The following is an 18,741-nucleotide window of genomic DNA, read 5'->3' on the forward strand; positions in this document are numbered from 1 at the left end:
ATTACATTTGCCAGCAGGAACATTGATGCAAGAGACTCTGAAGAGTCAGAGCAGGTTTCTCGAAGCAAGTTGTTACAGCGAGTGCCACACTTTTAACATTTGGGGGGAAAGAGATGCTGATATTGCGTACCTTGAGGAGCGCCAGAAAAGAAGCTCTGCCTGTGACTAGAAATGCCCAGTGGACTCCATTGCAGGGCTGTCCTGACAGTCCTTCCGGCGCAGGCTCGGCCCTTCGCCCTCGCTGCGTGTGAGAGGCTTGTTCTCCTGGGCACTTCCGCCATGGGGAGCACCGGTTTGGCAAAGCAGTGCAGTACATCCCGAAGGAGCCCGGAAGCTTTCTCTCTAGCAACCTGCAGAGCGCCTCTTCTCCTTCCGCCCCTTTCTAGCTCTAGGATTCCGGGGCAGGCGAGGGGGCGGGGCCTCGGCGGGGAATTCTGGCGGGAGCGCGGCGCGCAGGAAGGAGGTCGGAGCGGGGCAGGTGAGGCGGAGGCCGGGGCGCGCGGGAAGGCCGGGGGCGCCTCGGCCTGGAAGCGCCTCGCTGGCCGGCAGGCAAGCGGGCCCCGGGGGGGGGATCCCGTTCAGATCCCAAGGCGGCTCACGAACAGCAAATTGCTGCAAGACGAAGCAGCAGCGTCGCAAATACAGATGCCTGGACTAGTCCCCCCGCGCGCCCGCCCGGGTCTGGCGCAGCGAGGGCCCCGCGGGGTCCGGGGCAGGAATGCCGCTTGCCGCGGATCCCGAGGCTGGGGGACCAGGCGCAGGGGGCTGGGCTAGATGACCCTGGGGGTCCCTTCCGGCCCTAGGATTCTACGACCCGCTGGAATATGAAAGGCAAGGGGAAGATCCCTGTCCCAGGAGCCGGATCCGAGCACAAGAGCATCTCTCCCCTCCTGAGGTTTCCAGCAGCTGGAATTCAGAAGCATTGCTGCCTCCAGCTGGGAAGGCAGAGGACTGTATTTTTCGTCTATAAGACACCCCCTATTTTGGGGGACTCCAAGAAAATGGGGGGAGATGCATCCGTGTATAAGACACCCCTATTTTTTGGCATGCCTTCTAATTTTATGGCACTCCACAGAAATTAGCTTCATTTATTAGGCATTACATGTTTATATTGTTGTTCTTATGTGTCTCTAGGGTACGTGAATTCTTCAGTAAAGTCTCTGCTGGAAAAAATATGGATGGTGAGTTTTGAATTTGTCTACTCTTCTAAAGCCATTCAGTTTCTTCCAGACTTGAAAATGTTGTCACTGCTCCATATGCAAGGTAGAACAAACCAGCCAGGAAGAGAAGGTTCTTGCCAGTTGATTTGGAGGCAGTCCCATTCTGTTTTTTCAGCCAGATGAATGGCAGTGCTGAGGCACGTGGAGGGATGCTTGAAGAACTTGAACTTTGTGAATTCCTGTGCAGAATTATTTGATGTGCTCTGCTGCTGAACTGCATCCCCATTTGTTTTCGGAACATCATTTCTGAGCTGGCTTGAACACTGGAACTAGATTAAACACTGTCTGTTTTCTAATCAGGGCTCTCATTAGATGCACACTTGCATTGTATTGGGGCTGGGGGTTGTGTGTCATCTGAGCCCTGGTAAGTCGCTCCTTTTTATTTATTTTTTTCCAGGTGATGATAACTTGGACCTGCTAGCCTCCCTGTTAGAAGAGAATGAGGCAGCTGTGGGGCTGGAGTGTGAGGAGAATGGTGTTAACGTGGCTTCAGATGGAGAGCCGGATGAATATAATGAGCTATTTGATGCAGAAGATGATGAATCCTATACCGAGGAAGTGGAAGCTGACGAGGGAGAGTCCAGTAGCGGCAAAGAAAATGTGTCTGAGTTGTTTGGAGATGTGGGTGACCTGTCTGAGGAAGAGGAGGCGAAAACTGTGCAGGAAACATCTCATTCTCTAGCTGAAAAGGAGAAGACCAATCAACATCTGCAAGGTAAAAATCATTATTTCATTTTGGATGGTTTAAAGTTGCTCACCTTGCAAACCTGAGGCTTTTGTCTTAACCATACCTATGAATACAAAAGATTTTCAATGCATAATCCGCCCTCGGCACATGAGCCGAGTCTGCCCTCATGTGAAGGGCCTCTGTGCTGTGCTCTAGGCTCCTCTGTTCTCGGAAGATTTCCTTCTGTGCCTTCTAGCTTTTCGATTTGAAAGCAAGTGGGAGGATAGGGAAATAATCAAGGGCCTCAAGACTCAAACATCCCTGTGTTCTGTCATGGCACAGATTAGGAAGGATAGACCTAGGGAAAGAGTAGTGGTTGTGATGACACTTTGGAAAGCCAGGCATTTCCAAAGTCCCTTTCGGGGCCCAATCCGTCCCCTGTGGCAGTTTATTGGCCCTCATGGCCCTTCACTTCATCAAATCTGGCCCTCTTTGAAAAATGTTTGGACACCACTGTGTTAAGCATTTCACATTGTTCAAGGCGGCAGAAATGATGGTTTGGGATCAGAGAGAAATCCCGTATGGTGCGGTGTTAAATGGAGTCTATTATATCACAGGCGATCTCTCCTATCAAAGCCTGGCTCTTGGGGAGTGAGAGCTGGGCACTTTACAGGGAACACGGTGAAAATTTGACTTTTGGTTATGCACTTTACTTTTTACCGAAGTTATTTTTATTGATGACAAATGGCTGTTTAATTAACCATGTATTTAAATAAGATACTTTTAAAATGTCCATTTATTGTTTTCAACTTAGATGAACTGAGGAAATTGCGGGAGCAGATGAAAACACTCCAGGAGCAACTGCAAAAGACAGCAATAGGGCAGCCTGCTAACATGGCCCCTAGCAAGAAAAGTTCTGGTAACTGGATTATTTGTTTTATGTAGCTGTTCAGCATCTAAACTCAAGCTTATTGCTAGGTTATTGTGGTAATCCTTAGTGCTATCTCTTAGAATGCTTTGATATTAAAGGCTCCAATTTGATTGTGTGGATTTTTATAAAAGCCAGCCTGAGCAAGTTGTTAAATTCACTACATTAGAGCCTTGCTGGTGCATTCCTGAGATTATCAAGATAATAACCAGACTTCCATATTACCCATGAACTTAAAGGTTGGTGCATTGATGTCCCAAAAAATCCCAATTGAAAAATATGGAAACGTATGCTTCTTGTCTCTCAAAATGTACCATCTCCATTTGGGAGTAAACATAATGTTTTTGTACGCCAGCAAATATTGCATGCTAATCCCTCCACTGCTGCTTTGGCTGCATAAGGAGTAGAACTGAGTTTGCTAGTAATATACAGGATGTTTTATTTAAGAGGCTTGTTTCTTCTCTGTTGCTCTAGCTCAGATGCCTGGGGAACGTAAGGCTGTGTCTAATTCAATCATGAGGTCTTTCAGATGTTGCTGGACACCAGCTACCATCATCCCTGACCATTGATCATGCTGGCTGGGAGTGGAGTGATGGAAGTTGGAGTCCAACCAACTGCTGGAAGGCCACCGGCTGCCCACCCCTGGCCCTAACTTGAGTTTACACACTATGTTTCACCATCTGGGTCAGTTCATAATTTATTATCAAGGAAGCCATTAGGGCTGCAGTCTTTAAATGCACTTAACTAGGGAGTAACCCCATTACGTATTGTAAATATGTGGAAGAGTGCACTGTAAGTCTTTTAAATATTCTTTCATTTCTTAACCAGGTAAGTCTCCTGCTGCCCCCTTAAAGCAAAGGAAGCTTCACGAGTCACCTTGTTTCTCAGCCCAGCTCAGCTGTCCTGCATTGGCCGCAAACACAGGTCAGGGCCAGAAGATGAAACCTTCACTGTCTGGTACAGTAGTCAATATTTGTTCTCAGTCACGTCAGTTGATGCACGATGTTTTGAATTTCATTTTCACAGAAATGATAAATATTACTTTGCTTGTTTTCCGAAATAAATATTGCTGAATATTTTTGATGCTGCCAATGTAGATATGTTGTCAAAAGAATTGATCTTATGTATTGTCTTGGCAGCATGACCAGTAATTGCAACTGAGTGGAAAACAACCCTGAATCTTACACTGGGTGCTTAGTACCACTTACTCTGGAATAGAGCTATAATGCAGAAGGTCACACATAATCCCAGATCACCCCTAGAGAAAAGGGGCTTACTACCTTGTGAATTCTGCAGCAAGAATGTACCAGGCAGGCTGGATATAATTCTGCCTGCAGAGTTTGAAATGTGTTGAGCATGGGAAGCCTGTACATGTGTGAATTACAGGCGTGTCTGCTGAAGAGGGACTGATGCTGAGGGAAATGGTGTTTACACCGGAGAGCCCTGCTGGATCAGACTTGGGCCCAACTAGTCCAGCATCCAGTTCTCACCACCTGGGTACCTGTGGGAAATTGCACAGAGGAGATGAGCACAGCAGCCCTCGCTTCTTGGGCGCCCCAGCAGCTGGTACTCAGAGGTTCCTGGTAGCACACAGCCACCAAGACTTCTTGTGTCCGCCACTGCTTCTAGCTTGTCCTCTGTTGCTCAAAATGACTAGCTTTTGGCAGCAGATGGGAAGGTGAAAACATTTTAATGCAGAATTAGTTGTCTGTCTTGGCTCTGTGACATGACGCACAGCTTTTGCCAAAGATTATTTTTCTGAAAAAAGTTCAACTGTGTTTTTCACAAGGTATGACTTTTCTGTTTTTCCCCTGTTCCTCTTACAGAGAATAAAAGACATGCTTCAAAACCAGTTTCAGGTTTGTCGCCTCAACCTCTGAAGTCCATGACTGGGAACAGACCTGATTTGGGCACCAGTCAGAGATCCCAAGGGCCAAAGAATGCCGGTGTGAATAGTCAAGAAGTCTCCTTTGAAACCTTCTCTGGACTAAGGCTAAGGTCAGCAAGCTTATGGGGGAAATGTTGGGTTTGTTCCTTGAGTATAGCTTGTGGCCTAAAACTGTTTAGATACCTTGCTAATATTATTATTTTTTTAAATCAGCACCACAGATTTATGGATTTTGACTTCTGCATGAAAGCTGCAAATTAAGTGCATCATTTCTTTTGAATATTTTTTTTAAAAAATACTTTATTGAATTCAAACTTAAACAGGATTACATAATAGCAACAGCAAATGAAACTCGTTCCCACCCTCCCTTTTACGTCTTTTTGTCATGGCAAAGGACTGTGCAAAGCACCAGATTTCAGTCATTGAAAAGCTTACAAGTTAGTTTCTGAGACTAAATTGTCTTCATGCATATATATTTTAGTCTTAATAACTAGAAACATGTCTTTGTGTCCTTTTTAAAAAAAAACAATGAAAGTACAGATGCTCAGTAAGCTGATTTTTGCATCCCATTCCCAATTCTGAGCTCTCTGTGTATTTTTGAAACTCCACACGCCTCCTTTCCCTGGGCTGGAAATGTTTACACAGACTAGTGATGAAGCCCCTCTTGTTGCCCTGAGTGCAGGGTATTTAGTGGAGCTCCACAGAGGGGACTTGATGGAAGTTTCCCTATCCCTTTGTCATTCTAATAGTTTCCTCCTTGTTTTCATTGCAGGAAACCCCGTGTATCCTCTGTTGAGATGGAAAGAAAAATGACAGGCCGAAAGTTTATTAGACTTTCTCAATTGCAAGACAAGCTTGCTTCAGTAAACCTTGAGGAAACAGACTGGGTAACGTTCGGAGTCATCATAAAGAAAGTCACGCCTCAGAGCTCCAATAACGTAAATGGTTTTATGATGTTATGTCCTCTCAAGTATGACATTTTGTTGAAGTAAAAAATTGGTTACCATCTCAAAATTCTTGTTTAATGTATGAATAAGCCTACAGTCCTCTTGGGCATCTGGAATGTTGCCCCCTGCCCTATTGCAGTACTGGTGCTGTAAACACCATCCCAGGTAGGGCTGTCCTCTCCACATTCCTGGTGAAGCTGAACGTTGGCAGATAAAAGAAAGTACTTACTCATGCAGCACATAGTCAGTATATGGAGTATAGACAGTGCTTGGCTGAAAACAAACCATAGTGGCTGCTATGTTTAAAGCATTCAAAGTAGCTGCTTCCCCAAGCAGGTCATCGTAAGCATCCTTACTAGGAAGCAAGCTCCATTGAACACAGTGGGACTTCTGCGTAAATATGCATAGGATTGTGCTATTAAACACCATTACAGCAGACATCTTGCTGTGTATATAACATTCTCTGGTGATGGTAATTATTTTAAGGCTGACTCAAAGGATTGTAGTTATTTTGTTCTTTTTATTTGCTCCCACTCTGCATTTCCAGGGTAGAACCTTCAGCATCTGGCGCTTGAATGACCTGCATAACTTCAGCCGCTGTGTCTCATTGTTTCTGTTTGGTGATGTTCACAAAGATCACTGGAAGACAGAGCAAGGCATGGTCATAGGACTACTTAATGCTAATCTCATGAAACCGAGAGAGGGATCAGACGAGGTGTGTGTAGATCTGTCTCTATATAAAATATATACAGTGGTACCTACGCTTCAGGTTACAGACTCCGCTAACCCAGAAATAGTGCTTCAGGTTAAGAACTTTGTTTCAGAATGAGAACAGAAATCGTGCTCCGGTGGCGTGGCGGCAGCAGGAGGCCCCATTAGCTAAAGTGGTCTTCAGGTTAAGTACAGACCTCTGGAACGAATTAAGTACTTAACCCGAGATACCACTGTATTTAAAAACAGGTGATTTTGGTTTTTTGACATACAGTTTATTGATTTCTCCATAGGGAACTCTTTCAACCATATTGTATAACGCTTTGCATAGACATCAGTGTAGAAAAGATGAGGAAATCCTTTGTTTTCTCTGTCTCCCCATATAAATATTCCTTCTCCTTGGCCACAGTTGAGTCTGTCACACAGGAAGTCTTTGAAGGCTTCTCTTTAACCACGTCTTGAAGTAGCAGCCCCTTGCCTCTCTTGATGGCTGCTCAGTCCCTGGAGGGTCTTTGACTACGAGGGAAGCAAGGGCTCTGCCTTTGTATCCCCTTTGTGGAAACCTCTGTAAAGGCAAATAGCATAGCTGAACCGTGCAGCTCTGATCATACTGGCTGGCTTCAAGTTATTGTTCGGGAGATGAGGCCTGGTGGCAGTTAGCTGCGGGAAGCAGCTCATGAGATTGACTAAGAGAAAATAGAGCTGTAACAAGTTTGCAGAAGGCTTTGATTTGCAAACAAGTATCCTATAAAGCAGTTCTCTTTACTTGCAAATGCCTCGCCCTACAGATCCAGAGTCGCTTTCACTCTGCTTTTTTATTGGATCTCTCACTCACCTGACCTGACCTGATCCAGCCTCCTTGCTGAGGTTTTTGTTAAGCAGGGTATGGGGTTTGTTGGGAAATGGCAATTGTCCTGACCATGATGTGTAGCAATGAGGCAGTGGGTGGGAGGCAGATGTCATAGACCCACAGAGGAAGGATTATGCACCTGTGTGTGGAAAATCCTCCCACCACTTCTCAAGTTTTTAAGGAAGAAGTGGCACAACCCTTGGCAGAGCATGACGTTAACTTGAGCCCTGGACTGAATCCTTGGCTATTTTCAGTTCAAAAGAATGCGGTGTATGAAAAGGATAACATTGATGAAAAAGAAAAAGTTGTGTTTGTCCTCGGACTAAATCTCAAATAGTTACTGGCAGGGCATCCCCGTCACATCCAGGTGCCCAGTTGAATGCGATCCTACTCAAGGCTGAGGAAAAGCTGCATTCTTTTCACCTGATGGCAGCTATCAAGCCATGGGCGAAAGGCGTGGAGGTGGAGAAAATGCAAGTGCCTGCCAGTATATATTGGAGTAATATTGTGTTTTTTGACTGAAATATTTTTTAGAAACCCTTGCTGGCAATGAAAAGAAGCAGAGAGTCCCTGTTTCAAAATAGCACCAGGCGGCATCTTGGCTGGGACCCCGTCATGACTTGAAGAGGGGATGCATTGCTACAAATATACACAGCCTATCTACCATTCTCCCTCCCTCTGTCTGTCTATCTATCTATCTATCTATCTATCTATCTATTTTTTTATTAAAAAAAACACACAACTTTGCTGGGGAGCAAACAAAAGGAACACACATTTTCCTGTATCTTTTCGGAGCAGGAAATGGGAAAGCCGAGCCTTGGTGCTTGCTAGAAACAACTGGTGACCGAGCAGAGTCAAAATTTGTGGACCCCTACTGACTTCTCACAGCAACACAATTTTTCACTTGCTAATGGCACTTAAAGCACTACCTCCAGTGAAAGCTAATGCCCCTGGCTGAGACGAGTCCCTTCATCTCTCTGAAGCTTGTTGTACTTCTTCTGGTTAGGTGTGTGTGTCTGTCGATCATCCCCAGAAGATCTTACTTCTGGGTGAGGCTATGGACTTGGGAACCTGTAAAGCGAGGAAGAAAAATGGCGAGCCCTGTGCACAGATGGTTAACCTGGTATGTATAGCTCATCTGACATTACACTGTGCTTGGTGTGAGCTTGTGCAGATGTCACCTGAGAGCTTACAGTTTAGTTTTGTGATTGTGCTAGTCACAATTTATAGCAGAGGTTGCTGACTTTTGGGGCTGATGGGCACATTTGCAAGCTGGTGTGGGCACCACAACCTACTGTGTTGCATAGAGTCTAATGCTACTTCCAAGCTTGATTTCAGAGTGGGGAGGGGACCCTGTGGTCACCAGGAAAGGCTCTGTTGGCACACACCGTACGTGCCCACAGCCACCATATTGGTAGCCCTTTATATCAGAGCAGAGATGGTGCCCTCACGTGTGTTGGAGGGCCAAACTGTCCACCCAACATATGGCCAAAAGTCACACATGTTATTTTTCTCTCCACTGAGAATTTACCAGGTTTTGATGGGAAAGGGCAGAGGAAGACAGTAATAGGATTTCTAATCTTCCCTGCTCAGTCCTAATGTGTCCCCTTCCATATTTTTCCTGCCAAAATCCCTTGATCAATACCACTCCTCCCAGTTGCGGGTTCTTCTCTTTTTCCATTTGCATGTACAAATACCTGTGCTACCGGGAACCTGAGAGACTGCAGAAAGTAGCTACAGGTTTGGAGCAGCACACACTAGAGATGACTGACTTTAATTTGATCAAAGCTTTTCTCATGGAGGAGATTTAAGCCACCTTGTGTACTCCTGCCTGCCATAAACGGCTATAGTTCTTTGTATTTTAATTATAATTATTTTTGTTAGTTGTTTTCCGCAAGGCATCTCAGAGACAACTGGCGCCTTACTTTTTCAAGCTTAGTGTTTGCCCGTAGCTTCTGATTTCCACTAGAGCCCAATGCGTCCGCAAACAGAAGCATGTTTCCTTTTCTCATATTTTGCTCTGTTGTGACGAGTACACAAGGGCGAACTCCCTCGTCTTTCTCTTTCTTCAGAATGAATGTGAATATTGCCAGTACCATGTCCAGTCCCAGTACCGGCGGCTCAGTTCAAAGCGGGCGGACCTGCAGTCGACCTTCTCAGATTCCCGAGCTCCGAAGAGAGCAGCAAAGAAGAGCCTTGGCTTGAAAGAGAGGCTTTGTCAGGATGGCTTTTACTACGGCGGGGTTTCCTCAGCTGCTTATGCAGCTTCAGCGTAAGAGAAACTACATCTCAGTGTCCTTCTGTGGAAGTTCCCTTCCGGATGAATGTGAACGTTGTTCACTTGCATTTTTTTCTGAATTTACTTTATTAGATCAGTTTAAAACAGGGGCGGGGGACCTTTTCAGCCAGAGAACCACATTCTCACTTGGGCAACCTTCTGGGGCCACAGATTGGCGATGAGCAAGGCCAGAGGCAAAAGTAAATTTTCCCTTTGTATGGAAGACTCCGTGGACTTGTGCTGGTGCAAAATGTTTAACTGCTGCTCCACATTGTGTTAAATGTTTTGTGTTGCTGGAGGTTTTAGTGGTTGGTTTATTGGTCTCTACATGCTGTGAATGGCCCACAGAATGCAACTGGATAGTAAAAAAACAGATACAGTGGTGCCTCACAAGACGAAAAGCGGTTTTTTCGTCTTGCGAAGCAACCCCATTAACGGATTAGCACTATTAGCGGTTTAGCGGCTATTAGCGGCTATTAAAGACTTAAGGGATTAGCGGATTAGCTGCTAAAAAGCTATTAGCGGCTTAGTGCCTTAGAAAAAGGGGTTGGGGAGCGAAAAAAAATCTCAAGACTCGCAAGACATTTTTGTCTTGCGAAGCAAGCCCATAGGAAATTCGTTTTGCGAAGCACCTCCAAAACGGAAAACCCTTTCGTCTAGCGGGTTTTCCGTCTTGCGAGGCATTCGTCTTGCGGGGCACCACTGTAATTAGGCACAGTTTTTGACTACCCTACTATAATCACAACCACGGTGATTCCCCTTATATGGGTAGTGTCATTCCCTCTGTTGAGTTGCGCTCTGCTTTACTTCTTCAGTGCAGCAGCTGCCGCCCCAAAGAAGAAAATCCAAACAACTCTGTCCAATTTGGTTGTAAGAGGAGTTGATGCAATTCTACAGGAGACCAAGCAGAAACTGGGTAACACGTTCTCTTCTGTTTTCTTAAAATGTCTTTAACATCCGTCAAACATGGATAGCTCAGTCGGTTGCGCAGGAGACTCTGTAAACCATGGTTTGCAGTTGGGAGCCAGCCTTGGGAATGTATAATCTTTCACCCTCTCCCTTTCTCTGTCAGGTTTTTGCACAAGCCATGGCCAACCCTAACCATGTTTCCTCAGAACCTGTTTCAAATTGTGGCTCATGAATGAAACTTGGCTGGTGTTCATGAGGGTTACTTTTGGTTCACAGGTAGCAAGATACCATGGTTAATACTTCAAAGGGAAGAGAGAGGGAGGAGATGTTCCAGAGACTAACGAAGGAAGAACAAGTATATTTCCAAGGCAGGCTCCCAATTTGAAAAGTATGCCTAGGCCAGTGGTGGCCAACCCTTTAGCGATCAAGGGCCCAAACTGCAACCCAAATCCACTTCTTCATCACAAAGTGCCAAGACGGCAATTTAACCTGTATACAGTGGTACCTCTACTTACGAACGCGATCCATGCGCAAAGTGCGTAGATTGCTTCTGCACAAAGCGCAGGCAAACTCGGAAGTAAACACTTCTGGGTTTGCTGCATTCATAACCTGAAAGTTGCGTAACCAGAGCGGTACGTAACTAGAGGTATGACTGTATCTCATTTTTTCTGTGTGTTTCACGTTTCTTCTTTATGACTGCTGGTGTAATAAATAATCCTTCATAAAAGTTATTACATAACATTCTTCATTAAGTTATCTTTCCATTCATATATAATTTTATGACCTAACTCAGTGCTTTTTTTCCTTTAAAAATGATTAGGCGTACTCTAATTTTGACTCAAGAAAATCAGTTCAAATTGGGAAAAATAAATACAGTGAATTTCTTCTGTTAAATTCACAAAATGTATAGGGGTATGTGTCCCCACGTAAAAAAGCACTGGTATTAGTCCCCAAAAAAATGGTGTTCTGAGCCATCAAACCTCTGAAATACACTTTTCCCAGAAGGTTCCACCATTTTGGCCACTACACTAGTGTACACTGGAGGGCTATACTAAGAGGCACCCTCTCCCAGTTGTTAATTTGAGATAATAATAATTGTCTGTGTACGCACATACAAATAATGTGTGTGTTTGTGTGTTTATATAAATAATATATATATTCCCCCCAAAGAAAGAAGGCTTGAGCTTCATTATGAGCCCTGTCTTTGCATCAGATGTCAAAGAAATAAACAACTGTTTGACTTTTAGAAGACATCTGAAGGCAGCCCTGTTCAGGAAAGTATTTTGCATTTGAAGTTTCCCCCCCTGTTTTTAACATTCTGTTAGAAGCCACCCCGAGTGGCTGGGGAAACCCAGCCAGACTGGCGGGTTAAAAATAATGTATAATAATAATAATAATAATAATAATATTTTTGCCACTTCTTCAGCTGCCATTTGATCGCAGCCTCTACGGAATGAATTCCTTTGTTGGCTTCCGTGGTACAGCCCAGTGAACATATAAACCTAGCAGTCCCTTCTTAGGTTGCTATCTTTATATGCTTGCTGACTGACCTGGGAGTTAAACCCTGTTGAACTCAAGGCAACTTACTCCTGAGTAGAAACAGACTGGAGAGAAGCCATGGAGCATCAAAAGTCACACCTGTTCCGCACCTCGCTCACACGCCAGTGTCATGTGGCTCTAAACGCGCCCAAGAGCAGAGCAGGAAGGCGGGTTGGGCACAACCAGACTTGATGGCAGGGAGGCGGAGCCAGTCCAGAGGCAGCCGTCAGGTTTGGTTGCAGTGACCTGCAAGCCCTCCTCCTCCTCCTCCTCCCACCCCCACAGAACAGCTGGTCGCAGGGAGGCAGAGCTGCAGGCTTGACAGCGTTCCTGCATCACAGAAGCCTTCCTCTACTCCTCCCTCCCCCCCCCCCAAGGGGAAGTGGCCAGGAGCTCCTAGGCGACTGCACACATGCCCACAGAAAGGGCGCTGAGTGCCCTCTCTGACACGCGTGCCGTAGGTTCGCCAACAGTGGCCTAGGCTGTTCTTAATCTGTGTGCTGCTTTCATCCCAGGTTTAGGCTTCTTTGTGTGTGCTTCGAGTAGTATAATTTTGACTAGTCACAACACACAAGTTGTGTTCCTTGAGGCTGCATTGCCTTAGAGTTGCCAGCCAGTGGTGATCTATTTAGCTATCTCACAGGCTTCTGCAGTTTTAGTAGGGATGGTTCACTTGTCCAGTTTTAAATATCTCTTAAGGGCTAGAAATTTGTTTTGGATTTTCTTTGAAGGGCAAGCAGGACTCAGCGTCATCAACCACCTGTGACTAGTCTGTGAGTCTGCTGCATTGTTACATTGCATGTTCTGTTTCAGGTTTGCCAAAACAACCTTTGCCATGTTCAGAGGAATTCAAAGAACTATTGTCAGTGCCCTCTTTTGGAGCAAGAAACCTGAATAAACACCTAGCCAAAGCCAGTGCACCAGGTATGTCTGCGGAGGGAAAGCAACCTATTTGACTCCTGCTGAGCAACATCTGACTCACCTACAACTTTATTTATGTCCTCCCCAGGATCTGTTGGGAAGCAAAATCCAGCATTCCAGTCCATCTCTGCTTCAGCACTGATTAAGCAACAGAAGCAGCAAATGCTGGAAGCCAGGAAAAGGAGGTCCGAAGAGATGCAGAAGAGGTAACACCGTGATGGTCATGTGAGGACATGGTTCAGTAGCCCAAACTGCTTCTTTTTGAGTGTTATTCACTGTCGGTGTGATACACTCAGTAACCTCGAATCATAGAACTGTGGAGTTGGAAGGGGCCATGTGAGCCATCTAGTCCAACCCTCTGCAATGCAGGAATCTTTTCCCCAATGTGGGGCTTGAATGCACAGCCCTGACATTTAAGAGACTCATGCTCTACCAACTAAGCTATCCAGCATCTATTAATTTAAGTGAGTCAGCTCTGAGTGAGACTTAGTTGGATCTCACCCCATGCTATTTCAAATCCAATATTAAATATCTAGCATATATAATGCATTTTTATTTATTTCTACTGTTTACTCAACTTGTTGGTCCCTTTATGCAGGTGTCTCAGGATGACTCACAGAATAAAATCCAATCCAATTTTTTAAAGAACCAGCGCAGAAGCTCATAAAACCATTAAAAAATATCCTTCCATTTTCCAAACTAACTAAACATACCAAGGAAAGTTGAAGTTGGCATATCATGAACAAAAGGGGGGAAGCCTCCAGTAAAATCCAAACTGGGTCATAGGAATCTGCCTTCTATCAAGCCAGATCTATTGTCCATCTGGCCCTTTATTGTGTATCACAGGGATTGGGGTTAATGAGACCCAACACGTGTCCCAGTTTGGCCTGCAAGGCCATTTACCCAAACCATGCCCACCTGCCCCACACCTGTCATCACATGTAGCCTGGGAGGTGGGGCAGGTAAGGGAGCCTTAAGATGTGCTCTCAGGGGCTCTTTGGCAAGGGAGCCTTGCTGGCGCCACCAATCGGCTGATGGGCTCTGACCTCAAGGCCTCTGGGCCACAGCGCAGGCTCCCCATGGAGACCTCCGTGGCGCAGCTGCACCTGCAGACAGCAGGGCTTGGGAGCCAGCGCTGATGAGCTCACCTTCCATGAAACCTCCATGCATTGCAAAGCACTCAGTAGCATGTGTGAATTGAAAAAGTGTGGCCTCCAAACACGGCACGCCTAATTGTGCAGATGCACCTTGCGCAGGTGGCCCAGCTGTCTTTCAGGAAAGCTTGTCTGTCATTACTGGTTTTCTCACTGAGAAACCCTGATGAGCTTCTGAAGAGCTCCCGGTTTCACAACAGCCTGAAAAGCCCCTTCTCTACAGAGTCTTAACAGGATTTTTGGGTCAGAGAATCCTGTTTTCCTACACTACCTCCCCAAGCAAGATGATAATGGATTTTGTCCTTTTGTTTAAGGTTTCTTCAAAATACAAGTCATGCAACTGTGGCAGCAGTGCCACCTTCCTCAGGACCAGGGGTGCTACGCTCTCCAACTCCCGCTGCAGAGTTTCCCAAAGCTGCCAAACTGTCAAGCCCCGAAACTCCTAGACTTGGCACAGGCTTCTCTGAAGGAGACGATGTTCTCTTCTTTGATAGTTTGCCTCCTCCGGTGCCCAAACTGAATGGCTTGGCAGAAGCTAAAAAGGTATCAGCTCCTCAAATTCTCCCTAACTGCTGCCCCATGGGTAGGGTGCAGAGTCATAGTACAAGGATCAGTCAAGCTGCTAATAGCTTGTAACTTCGTCATTCCAGGTGGGCTTGGAGACCAAGCATTGGGTTGTCAAAGATTTCTGATAAGGTTGCCAGCTTTTTAGCCCAGCACAAAGGACTGTGGGAGTTTTCAGGACTGGGCATACACTGTGCTAAAAGACAATAATAGGATGGGTTTTATTATTTTAAAATGATTATTTCGATTGTAGCTTTTGCCTTGTATGTTCAGTTGTAATAGACTTTTAGCCAATTTAGTTGATAAACAGGAAAGTAATTCTGTGAGTTTTGTAACTTATCATAGCAGCCTTAACAAACTACAGTTCCCAGGATTGGGGGTGGGGGGTCTGATCTGTGCAATGGGGTGTTTGTGGGTGGGTGATATTTGTGTGTGATGGAGAACAAGCATTGGCCTAGTTTCCACAAGGATATTGACAAGTGAACAGAGTAAGAGGTAAAATGGAGAGAAGCATACTCACAAAAATAACTCTTGCTAAGTCTGACCTTTAAGACATTGAACCGAAATGACTGAGAATTGTAAGTAAGCAACGAACTTTACTTTTCTTTCTTCTTCGCTCTCCACTCCCCTGCTTCCTACAATACTCTCTAAGGTGTATTAGGATACTTCCAATTATTGTGGTTATTGCTTCTAATCTCCACTATGGGCCATGGCAAGCGGCCAAGGGACCTGGATGAGGCAATGCCTCCCCCGAGGCCCAAACAGTCCAAGATTGATACTTTTTTTCTTAACTGTAATAGAAATAATGAGGAAGTTAGCTACATGGTTGAAACTCACAATCGTTTTAATCCTTTAATTGACCTCGCAGCCGATATAGAAGTGGAGGGGGTGAACTCGAAGACAACGAATAATGCCAACGATAATGACAAAGAGGTGAGAGCCACCTCGAAGGGGGAGCCCGAGTTGGCCCTCGGCGATGGCATGGGACTCGATCATTTCCAATTAATAACCAGGACCCTGCGCTGCATCTTTAAGAGCATAAATGGGATCTCCACGCAGGTGGATAATCTCCACCAAAAGCTTGAGGCCCATTTGCTAGAGCTCCAGCTCAACCACACTCTGCCTCCGAGGGATTTAAAGGGACAGAGGTATACCTCCCTTATTAGACATGAAAGTGGTACTGGTGGTCACCTCCTAAAAACTCAATTGGACTCTCAATCTCTGATTTTACAACCAAACAAAATATGTCTAACTATACACAGTAGGGACCCCAGGTCCCCAAGGTGGAATAATTCGAGAGATGTCAAAGATCATCTGAGGCAACTCCTTCAGATTTGGCCTCCGCTAATAGACCTCAGTACAGTGAAACTTTTAAACTACCACCATCGGCTCCAAAAAGTATTGCTCTCCTTCCAGTCTCCAAAAATTCCCTCCATACTGGTTAGGCGTAAAGCGTTTCTGGCCACCTGGGGCATCTTCCCAACAAGAGTCTTTAATGACACCAGGATTAAACCTCTCTTCCGCAGCACCGTACAAAAAGGTAGCTGCCCGCCAGACAGGCGCGACTCAGTCTTGAAACTCAAGTTGTCCACCCGGGAACCTCACCCTCCCTCTCAGCCCAAGCTTCCTGGTTTATCTACTCCAGCAACAAAGAAGCATGACCAAAGCGGGCCCAGCCATCTGGATATCTCAGAGGAGAGGGACCTTATTTCATCCTATGGCGAGTTGCCATTAGTAGAACAGCAGGAAGTTATAAACAGGCTTGATACACTCAAGCAGCATCTTACACATGTACTTCAAGAGAAAATCTCCTCAAATCCTGGACATAGCAACCTATTAAATCAAAGGAAACCAGTTATGAAGGGGCTAACACCCCAGAAACCCCTGCCAAATACTGGGACTCCAATAACGGATGATTTGGCAGTCTGCCTGGCGGAAGCTCCTTATACACCGTCGCAACGCAGACCCCCTTCACCTCTACTAATAGATCTGCAATCAACTACCTCGTCCTCCGCCTTAAAGAGTAACGCGCCAAACACACCTCATCCTGGTAATCTGTCAATGTCCTATTCTTCTATGCCTGACCTGGAGTCTTCATTCAGTGCGGTCCAGTCAAATGACTCTATATCCTCGTCTTTTGCCAGTCAACCTCTTCTGGTAGAACCTCATTTATCCGCAACCTTTTCAAGCCAATATATAAACGTTAAGGAACCCACTGTGCAAAGAGACAACTTAGGTTTTACTGAAGACCCTGCTGGTCACATCAATCAACTCACCACCCCTTCGATACCTTCGGTAGTACCTCGCCTGGAGCTGTCTCAGACCCCTGGCAATGTCCTTCCCACCAGCAACCAGAGCAATTGACTAGCACATAGTCCCTCCTCAAATTGCTTTAATGTGCTATCCTGGAATGTGGCAGGATGGACGTCCAAACAGGATGACGGGGATATGAAAGAGTTTTTAGCGAAATTCCAGATTATGGGTATACAAGAGACCTGGTGCTTAGAATCTTCACCCCCCCCATCCCTACCGGGCTATGACGCCTTTGTGATTCCTGCGACCAAAACACACTTGTATGGGCGCCCTAGTGGAGGCCTGGTAACATTTGTTTCGCAGGAGCTTCAGCTTAATATCTCTCCTATCTTTTGGTTAGAGAGTAATTACATTCAAACTTTGCACATCACTAACAGCTCGCTTGGGGAATTCATATGTGTAAACTTGTACAATCCATCTACCTACTCCTCCTCTCACTCAAATCAGCTTTGGGAGGATTTAAGATTTATTCTAGATAAATCTGGGGCTGAATTTCCAAAGTCAGAGATCCTTATAATGGGGGACTTCAATGCCAGAATCGGAGCAGATATAAGCTTATTCACCGATAAGTCGCAATTATTCATAGAAGAGGAGTGGTTTCCTACGTGGAATTCACAGGACAAGACCATTAATAGGGCTGGCATCATACTGCTGGAGTTCACTATAAACTGCGGGCTGCACAGCTTGCACGGCACACCCAAAGACTGGTCCGGGGGATACTATACTTTTCTAGGATCTAGAGGGGCAAGTGTTATAGATTACATCTGGTCCTCCTCAGCATTTAATGATGAGGCATACTGTTTCAATGTGTTCAACAGAACCGAAAGTGACCACCTTCCAATTGCCATCTCCTTTCACCACACACAGCTGGGGCCTCCCAGCTCACCACACCCCCAGGATTCATCGACCCTGGCCCCCGGACGCAAGAAGTGGGACATCTACCTGGAGCAAGACATAAAAGTCCTCCTAAATTCCCCTGAGATCCTAGCCCTGAAAGCTCAGCTGTTAACAACGAATGTGAATCATTTCTCAATTTTCCAGCAAATTCTAGTCTACTTGCTCCCTTCGCTTACGAAACCTTCCCGTGCGATTCTATCCTGGAAGAATCAAACCTGGTTCGACCAAGAATGCAAACAGTGCAGAAGTAGGCTTAGATTTCTCCAGTCAGACATGAAAGCAGACAGCACTCAGAGCAAAATCAGGGAGTTAGCCCAATTTCGTTCATACTATAAGAAGCTGCTCCAACATAAGAAATTGCTCTTTGCGAAAGAACGCTGGTCGGCTCTGTCAGTGGCCATTAAAACCCGTGACGACAAGAAATTTTGGAATTTAATTAATGCAGGTCTAAGACCCCCCTCATTCATTGTTAATAACATCACAGCAGCCAGCTGGCACTCTCACTTTGCTCAGCTGTATTCCACCTCAGATTCTGACGTAAATGTAGTCACCACCCTTCCAGCATCTGCCTTGCCCACCTGGGAGCCAGTCTCCCCAGAGAGATGTACTCAACTAATTAGCATGCTATCAGGGGATAAATCCCCGGGGGAGGATATGATACCACCTGAGGTATTCTTATCGAACCAGTCGTGGTGGGCCCCTATCTTAGCATCTCTCTTTACCACCATTAATGCTACTCTTAAGATTCCACCTAACTGGAAACAGAGCATAGTTATCCCAATACATAAAAAGGGGGACCCACAAGATCCGCGCAACTACCGACCTATCAGCCTGTTGGACATATCATACAAGGTTTACTCTAGATTCTTGCTAGAGAAATTAATTGAGTGGGCAGAAGAAACAAAGCTATTCCATCCGGAACAGGCTGGCTTCCGCAAAGGTCACAGCACATCTG

General features: G+C 45.6%; 1 protein-coding gene across 2 annotated transcripts in view; it reads left to right on the forward strand.

Moving 5' to 3' along the window:
* Nucleotides 1–198: 198 nt before the first annotated feature.
* The window catches only part of MCM10 (minichromosome maintenance 10 replication initiation factor), a 28,321-nt gene continuing 9,778 nt past the window's right edge, over nt 199–18,741 (forward strand). Inside the window, exons 1-14 of one of the 2 annotated variants that reach the window (XM_083399583.1) lie at nt 199–478; nt 1,135–1,181; nt 1,618–1,935; nt 2,702–2,806; nt 3,644–3,772; nt 4,642–4,813; nt 5,476–5,641; nt 6,198–6,365; nt 8,218–8,334; nt 9,284–9,483; nt 10,305–10,405; nt 12,751–12,861; nt 12,947–13,064; nt 14,327–14,555. In XM_083399583.1, the coding sequence (XP_083255709.1) occupies nt 1,175–1,181; nt 1,618–1,935; nt 2,702–2,806; nt 3,644–3,772; nt 4,642–4,813; nt 5,476–5,641; nt 6,198–6,365; nt 8,218–8,334; nt 9,284–9,483; nt 10,305–10,405; nt 12,751–12,861; nt 12,947–13,064; nt 14,327–14,555 (1,941 nt within the window). In that variant the 5' untranslated portion in view covers nt 199–478; nt 1,135–1,174. The remainder of the gene's footprint in view (nt 479–1,134; nt 1,182–1,617; nt 1,936–2,701; nt 2,807–3,643; nt 3,773–4,641; nt 4,814–5,475; nt 5,642–6,197; nt 6,366–8,217; nt 8,335–9,283; nt 9,484–10,304; nt 10,406–12,750; nt 12,862–12,946; nt 13,065–14,326; nt 14,556–18,741) is intronic. The other variant, XM_083399584.1, reaches the window with a different exon arrangement.

This window comes from Podarcis tiliguerta (genome assembly GCF_965153285.1).
Source record: "Podarcis tiliguerta genome assembly, chromosome: 10".
In the NCBI taxonomy this organism is placed as follows: Eukaryota; Metazoa; Chordata; class Lepidosauria; order Squamata; family Lacertidae; genus Podarcis; species Podarcis tiliguerta.